Genomic DNA, 8100 nt, shown 5'->3' with positions numbered 1-8100 from the left:
AGGGGATAGTCACTACATTGGCTACACTAAGCAAGCCAGCAAGCACTCCTTGGGGGATCTGGGAGCTGATGGACAGGACCCCCTAACCCTTTTTGTTTTCTGAGACCCTCAAACATCTGCCTTTTGTAAAAATGAGGAGGCTGTTAGGCTGTTATGTCTGAGGCCACAGGAGAAGTGATTGTAGGGAGAAGGACTGGTGGTCACTGGCTCCTTCAATCTCAATGCTCAGAGGCTCCCAGGTGGAAAGTGTGGAAAAAGAAAGTGCATGAAATTATTCATAATACTGCCTCAGCCGAACTTCCTTCAGTCTACATGAACAAGGATCAGAGGAAATATAAATGGACTGGAAAGGCAGATGAGAAGTGCTTACAATGTGGCAGGACAGGCTGCCTGGAGACACTCAGGGGTCAGGCCTGAATTGTGATTAGTCCTAACCTGGGAGGGGGCTGTGGTCCCTGAGGGCATCTGGACTGAAGTACCACTGGCTGCAGGTGGGGGTTCTTGGGGCCTCTTCTAAGACTTCCTGGTTTATCAAAGCTGCTTCTTTACTTGGCTGGGAGGAAAGTTCCAGCACCTATCTGACATCTGTGGACAGATGAGAAGGGGCAAAAATTTGCACGTAGAAGACCTAAAAAAAATAAATAAATAACATATATATGTATTTTTTTTTAATTGTGTCCAGCTTACTTGTGGAGGTCAAAGGACAACTTACCGGAATTGGTCTCTCCTGACATGTAGGTCCTGTGGACTGAACTCAGGTCATAAGGCTTACTTGCTGAACGATCTCATGATCCTAATGGTGTCTCAATGGTCAGGCAAAACTGTAGGTGCTGCCACAGTACAGAGGTGGTGTTTTGATGCACAGGTGTGTGGGTACAAGGGGCTCCATGGAAAGAAGACTCAGAGGCACTTTAAGAATGAATTTAGCCCTTGGCGGCTGCAGGGGATTCAGCCTTGAAGGACTGAAGCATCTTCCCTTTGCCTCGGGCATTGTTATTTCTCTCTAATTGCAATTTAGCCAGTTAATTTCCATACCTTCAAAGCAACCTGAAAGGAGCTCCCAGCCATAAAATGCCAAGTGCATTTTACTTGATTTCTCAGGTACCATTGTTTTCCGGGTTTCCTGAACCAAGCATTGTCTAGGCCTTGATCCTTTGGAGACTCTCTGATCCTTGACTCTCAGACAAGATTCACATAGGGGGATAAGAGAAACAAAGGTGGGGTTAAACAAAAGAAGGATTAGGGCTAGGTGCTACTCTCTGGCACCAGGCCAGGTGCTCAGCAGGAATCCAGCCACAGTGGTGGATCCTTTGGAGCCAGAATTACAGCAGCTGTGCTGCCAGATGTTTGTACTGGGAACAGAACTCAGGTCGGTAAGAGCAGCATGTGCTTTTCACTGTTGAGCCATCTCTAGCCCCTATAAATCTCCTTGTAGAAGACTAAATTCCCACCAAGCATTGTGGCATGCACCTTTAGTCCAGCACTCAGGAGGCAGAGGCAGGGGGATCTCTATGAGTTCGAGGCCAGCTTTCCTGGTCTACAAACAAGTTCCAGGCCAGCTGGGTTGTTACACAGAGAAACCAAGAAACTTCATTTTCTACAAAGTCAGGTGGAATGATGACAGCAGCCCCTCCAGGCTCCTGGAGCTATGAAGTTAGTAGCTCCTGTGCTCAAGGCCCAACCCAGCACTCAGGAGTTCAGGGCTGTCCTCAGCTACATAGCCACTGAGACCCCGTGTCTAAAAAAATGAGTGATGGTTTGGCTGGCTAGCTGGTTGAGTCCATTAAAGGTGCTTGCCTGGCAAGCCTGATGATTTGCTGGATCCCTGGAACTTGCAGAAAGATGGAAGGAAAGAAAGGACTCCACAGACTCCTCTGATGCCACATGTGCTGAGATGCAAGGAACAACTACAAACAGTAACAAAATGAAGTAAAAATAATAGTTCCTTAACTTCAATATTGCTGTCTCTGGGCTAGACAGGTCCTCTTGTTAGAGTCGGCGCTGAAACCAGAAGCTTCACTCCGATATCGGGTCACACAGAAACAGTTTATTTCTTTTTTTTACGTGCGCACGGGTCAATCAGTCAAGCTTAGGACTGAAGACCCCGAAGCTCAAGCTCGCAGGCTTGTTATAGGGCGGTTTCGCATGGGTTGGGGAGTGGGGTCGCTCAGAGTTCAGCCATCCAGCTGGCTCACATGGATTGGGGAGTTGAGGGTCGCTCGGAGTTCAGCCATCTGGCTGGCTCACGTGGCTTGGGGAGTGAGGGTCTCTCAGAGTTCAGCCATCCGGCTGGCTCACATGGATTGGGGAGTGAGGGTCTCTCAGAGTTCAGCCATCTGGCTTGTTTCACATGGATTGGGGAGTGAGGGTCTCTCAGAGTTCAGCCATCTGGCTTGTTTCACATGGATTGGGGAGTGAGGGTCTCTCAGAGTTCAGCCATCCGGCTTGTTTTTCCAAGAGCTGCGAGCTAGCTTTACAACGTGGAAGCCTTCTGTACGAGCTAAGCAGGAATATTTTTCCACTAAGCAGAAATACATTTCTCTACTGGGATAGAGCCTAAAATGGAGCCTTTACATTCCCTCCTCTCCTTGTACTGACCTTTAATCCTAAAGGTCGGTCTCTGGTATAGGCTGATATCTTTGTCTCAGGACCATCATTTTAACCCCATCTACTTGGGACCGAACAAAGCCTGAAATCCGATTCAGGACACATGGTCCAATCATTAGTACTAGGAGCAGGACAATCAGGGGCCCCGTGAGGGCTGAGAGCAGGGCAGTCATCCAGGGTGATTTTTCATACCATTCCTCAAACCAGCTCTGGGAGCCGCTTATGGACCTTTCCCTTGCATCTAGTCTCTCTCTGAGTTTTGTCATGGATTCCCTTACCACCCCTGTGTGGTCAGTATAGAAACAACAGTTTTCTTTTAGGGCGGCACAAAGTCCTCCTTCTTTTAAAAATAGTAAGTCTAGGCCGCGTCTGTTCTGCAAGACTACCTCTGACAGGGAGGTTAAGGACCTTTCCAGAGCAGTTATGGATGTTTCTATTGCCCTTAGATCTTGCTGTATTGCGGCTTCTAAAATCCCTAGCTGTCTAGGGCCCTCAATCAAAGCTGTAGTTCCAGTCCCGACCCCCGCCAATATACCTGCTCCTAATAGAACAGCCAGGGTGACACTGACAGGTTCTCGTGTGAACCGAGTTCTGCCCAGAAAATGTCCTTCAAATTCTTCTGTTGAATAATAAACTAACCTTGGGTAAATTCGGACTAACACACAAAAATCCTTAGATTGGCTAAAGCTAGCAATTGAGACACACGGTGTGATCCCAGTATTGCATGCCCAGTATAAACCTGATGAGGGGATTATGTACTGGGATGTGTCAGAAGAGGACACACTCACTGTACGTGCACAGAGCTTGCTTCCCAGCACTTGGGAGTGTCCTAGGCATGTTCCTAAACCGGTCACTTCAGGTAAGGTTAGCATATGCTTTGTTCCCCAGTCGCAGCTCTTGGAGGTGTTATAGGTGAAACTCCCATTAACAGCTATCCCTTCATAGTATGGGGGGCTTGCTTGGAGGCAAATCCAGCAGGATTCAGTAAGGTTGGGCTGAGTAGAGTTGAGGGCTTGGTATCCCCCTTCGATTAGGTCTATCAACCGTTTTCCTGACCCTGGGAGAGTGGGATTCGTGACAGCCGGTGTGGTCAGCGGGAGGATGGAGGGGTTCTGGCGGGTTGAGTTAGATGGGGGTATTTGCCTTGGGGGTACCCGTTTATTATTTGTTTTAGGAGGAGGAGCTTTCTGGTCCTGTAATACTTTATTAGGGCCTATCGGCTGGGGGTTGGCGTTTATTATTAACTTGATTTTGAATAGGACTCCTGGATCATAGGCCGTCTGGTGATACACCCTCAGGCCCCACAGTCTACCTTTGATCCAATCCCTTGATGCTTTTCCTGCCTGGGTGAAAGTGATGTTCAAGGGGTTGCAGGCAAACTCTGTACAAGGTCCTGACCCGTACCATAGGGTCGTGACTGTCCTAGGTGTGCTCCGGCAGTAATCTTGAGAGAGTGGGGGTTCATTCCCACCTGTCTCCCTCTTTACCTGGATCAGATCCCAGGATGAGCTCGGCTTCCACCAAGCGTCTCCTGTAGTTTCACATCCCCATGACTTACAATAGTAACTTTCATGCTGCCCACAAGAGCGCGCTAGCGACCTGCTTCTCCCGTCCCTCGGACACACATAAAACGGTCTCTTTGTCAGGGCCGCCCGGGCCCTCGGGTCTCGGCACCCTGCCGGGTAACGCGAACAGGGGCAGCGTCCACTTTGGGTGCACACTTCTGGTTCACCTGGGTTTGCCGGATCAGTGGTTGGGATGTCAAAGTCTTCTGCTCCTGCCAGCATGTGGCAGAGGTTGGGTTCCAGGGCAGGCCACCATGTCCAAAGAGGGTGCCTACCGGTTTTCTCCCAAACCACATCCCCTGCCCCCGACAGTACTTGCCATGTTTGGCTCACAGGTTGGTGCGGATTAGTTCGGCTGATTTCCACATCGGATCCGAAGCTTGAGGGGATTGTCAGTCCGTTCCACAGTCCAGTCCAAATCCACATCTGGAGCAGGCGCGGGCTTAAGGTGGGAGCCATGAATCCACGCAGCAACTCCGTCAACTTTAACTGCCGTCGGGGTGGTCAACAGGACTTGATAGGGACCCTTCCACCGAGGTTCTAGGGTCTGATGCTGGTGCCGGCGGACGTACACGAAGTCCCCTACATGGAACCGGTGGGCAGGACCATCTCCACTGGGCTGGTACGCAGCAGACAACTGTTTCCACAGGGTGTGCTGGACCACCGCCAAGGCTCGCAGTCTGTCAGATAGGAAGGAAGGCATGATTTCCCCTTTCTGGAAAGCTAGGTCCTTAACTGGGGGAGCACAACCAAAGAGTAGTTCAAAAGGGGTAAGGCCCTTAAGGGAAGGGGTATTCCTAGCTCTAAAGAGGGCATACGGTAGGAGCATCGTCCAATCTCTAGAGCCAGTCTCCATGGTCAATTTTGTTAAGGTCTCCTTAATGGTTCTGTTGGCTCTTTCTACCTGTCCAGAACTTTGGGGTCTGTATGAACAATGCAGCTTCCAATCGATCCCCAATATTTTTGCCAGTCCCTGACTTACCTGAGCCACGAATGCTGGGCCATTATCTGACCCAATTACCTGAGGCAGTCCAAATCTTGGGAAGATTTCTTCCAGGATTTTCTTAGCGACTATCGCTGCAGTCTCCTTTTTGGTGGGGTAGGCTTCTACCCATCCTGTAAAGGTGTCTACAAACACTAGTAAATACCTTAGGCCATATTTAGCCGGCTGTATTTCAGTGAAATCTATTTCCCAGTGTTGGCCAGGCCGACTTCCTCGTAGCCTTTTTCCAGGAGCCAACCGACTAGGGTAGGCATTAACCTGTTGGCAGGCTTGGCAGTCCGCTATCACTTTCTCCGCCATCCGCTTCCTTTCAGACGGGGAGTGAGTTTTATTTTCTTCAGTGAGTTGAACTAACTTTCGGCTACCCAGATGGGTCAGCTTGTGGATTCGCTCCAGCGTGTCCTTCAGGGATTCGGGGGACGGGGGTTCTTCAGAGACCGGGCTTTCAGGGGGTGATAGGTGGACTACCAGGTGCCTGGTGCCTCGGAGAGCTGCTTCCCTCGCTTCCTGGTCAGCCCTCCGGTTTCCGACCGCAATTGGGGAGTCACCTTTCTGGTGCCCTGGGCAGTGCACGATGGCCAGTGCGCGAGGCAGCATGACAGCGTCTAATAATGCCTTGATTTCTTGTTTATTTTTAATTTCTTTTCCGGCTGAAGTTAACAGTCCCCTCTCCCTGTATATGGCCCCATGCACATGCGCGGTTGCAAATGCGTACCGGCTGTCTGTGTAGATGGTAGCCCGTTTTCCGGCTGCCATGGTAAGTGCTCGGGTGAGTGCAATCAATTCGGCTTTTTGAGCCGAGGTTCCCTCTGGGAGGCTGCTAGACCAGATGACCTTATTTTTGTCCACTACTGCCGCTCCCGCTCTCCGCTGGCCCTCATTTAGGAAACTGCTGCCATCTGTATACCATATCAGGTCAGGGTTGGCCAGCGGTTGGTCCGTTAAATCTGTCCGGACCCCGGTTTCTTCCGCCAGAATGGCACCACAGTCATGAACCGGCACTCCCTCCTCTCCTTGTTCAGCAATTGGGAGGAGCGTGGCAGGGTTTAAGATAGCTGGGGGCCCAAAGGTGATGCGGTCCCGGTCCAGCAGAGTTACCTGATAATAAGTGGCCCGAGCATTGCTAAGCCATCGGTCAGGCGGCTGGCGGACAATGCTCTCCAATGCATGGGGAGCTATAACAGTCAGATGCTGTCCCAAAGTTAATTTGTCCGCGTCCCGCACCAGCATGGCTGCCGCGGCCACCGCCCTTAGGCAGATTGGCCATCCCCTGGCCACAGGATCTAGCCGCTTGGATAGGTAAGCAGTTGGTCTTTTCCATGGACCGAGGGCTTGTACTAGGACGCCGACCGCCACCCCACCCTTTTCATGCAAGTACAAAGTGAATGGCTTCCTCACATCCGGGAGAGCGAGTGCTGGAGCAGATAAGAGTGCCTTCTTTAACTTTTCAAATGCAGCCTGGTGTTTTTCCTGCCAGACAAAGGGGGTCTTTTCTTTTAACAAGGGAAGAAAAGGCTCTGTGATGGCAGCAAACCCTGGAATCCAGAGCCGACAGAACCCAGCTGCACCCAGGAATTCACGTAACCGCCGGCGGTCCGTTGGAGCAGGTATGCTGGCTACGGTTCGCTTACGAGCATCGGTGAGCCACCTCCTGCCTCCCTCCAAGGAGTAGCCGAGGAAGATGACTTTGTTTTGGCAGATCTGCGCCTTCTTGGCGGACGCCCTGTACCCCAGGCTGGCCAGGGTATCCAGAAGTTTCTCAGTCCCTTGTTTGCAAGCGTCCCGAGTCTCAGCTGCCAGGAGTAGATCATCTACATACTGGAGGAGGGTGACATCAGGGGTGGTCTCTCGATACTCCCGAAGGTCTCGGTGTAGAGCCTCATCAAAGATAGTTGGAGAGTTCTTAAATCCTTGCGGAAGTCTGGTCCATGTCAGTTGCCCTGTCCCCCCTCCCTCAGGGTCTGACCATTCAAAGGCAAAGAGCTTTTGAGAATCAGGGTGGAGGGGGAGGCAAAAAAAAGCATCCTTTAAATCCAGAACAGTATACCAGTTGCGCCCTGGCGGTAAGGTACTCAAGAAATTATGAGGATTGGGCACGGTAGGGTGAATGTCAATTACCCGGGAGTTTACTTCTCTCAGGTCCTGGACTGGTCTGTAGTCATCTGTTCCTGGCTTTCTTACCGGCAAGAGCGGAGTATTCCACTCTGATTGACATGGTTTCAGTATGCCCAGTTCCAGAAACCTCTTGATGTGGGGTTTTATGCCTTCTCGGGCTTCTCGACTAAGCGGGTATTGTCTTACTCGCACGGGTACCGCAGTGGGTTTGAGGGTGACCACCACCGGGGGTTGCTCCTTAGCCAGTCCGAGGCCCCCCGTCTCTGCCCACGCATTAGGGAACCTATGAATCCATTCCTCGTTGTACGGTAAACAGTGGCTACAGAGGCTTTTGCCACTGCTCCATACAGACGGTATTCCTCAGCAGCTGGAAGTTCTAGCGTGAGGAGATGGAGGTCCCCTACTTTCGGGTGGGCAAATTTTAATTCCGGGCCCCGAGAGGTAAAGGAGATCTGAGCTCCCAGTTTTGTCAGGAGGTCTCTACCTAATAGGGGTGCCGGACAGTCAGGTAAGACCAGAAAAGAATGCTGCACAGTACCTTTTCCCAAGTTGACTGTTCTCTGGGTGGTCCAGGGTCTCTCTCTGCTTCCATTTGCTCCTCGGACCAGTGACTTTCGGGTAGACAGAGGGCCTAGTGGATGCTTGATGGCTGAATAGACTGCCCCCGTGTCTACCTCAAAGTCCACTGGGGTCCCCTCCACTTCAAACATTACCCGGAGTTCGGGGAGGGGGTCCGAACCCTGACTCCCTCAGTCCCCAAGGGCGAGGACCTGCCGGCCCCGCCCTTTCTGCTTCTTCGGGCATTCTCTG

At 51.4% G+C, this 8100-nt stretch overlaps 1 protein-coding gene across 1 annotated transcript; it reads right to left on the bottom strand.

Annotated features, from left to right (window-relative positions):
* Positions 1-4647: 4647 nt before the first annotated feature.
* On the bottom strand, positions 4648-7627 carry LOC118575469 (the record flags this gene model as incomplete). Its single annotated transcript, XM_036176015.1, has 2 exons — positions 4648-4852; positions 5155-7627. Coding segments are annotated over 2 exons (2668 nt in total), but the record flags the coding sequence as incomplete, so codon positions are not given.
* Between the last annotated feature and the right edge of the window lie 473 nt (positions 7628-8100).

This window comes from Onychomys torridus, unplaced genomic scaffold, assembly GCF_903995425.1.
Source record: "Onychomys torridus unplaced genomic scaffold, mOncTor1.1, whole genome shotgun sequence".
In the NCBI taxonomy this organism is placed as follows: Eukaryota; Metazoa; Chordata; class Mammalia; order Rodentia; family Cricetidae; genus Onychomys; species Onychomys torridus.
Note: the sequence above shows the minus strand (reverse complement) of the source record. Positions and strands in the feature narration are given on the sequence as shown.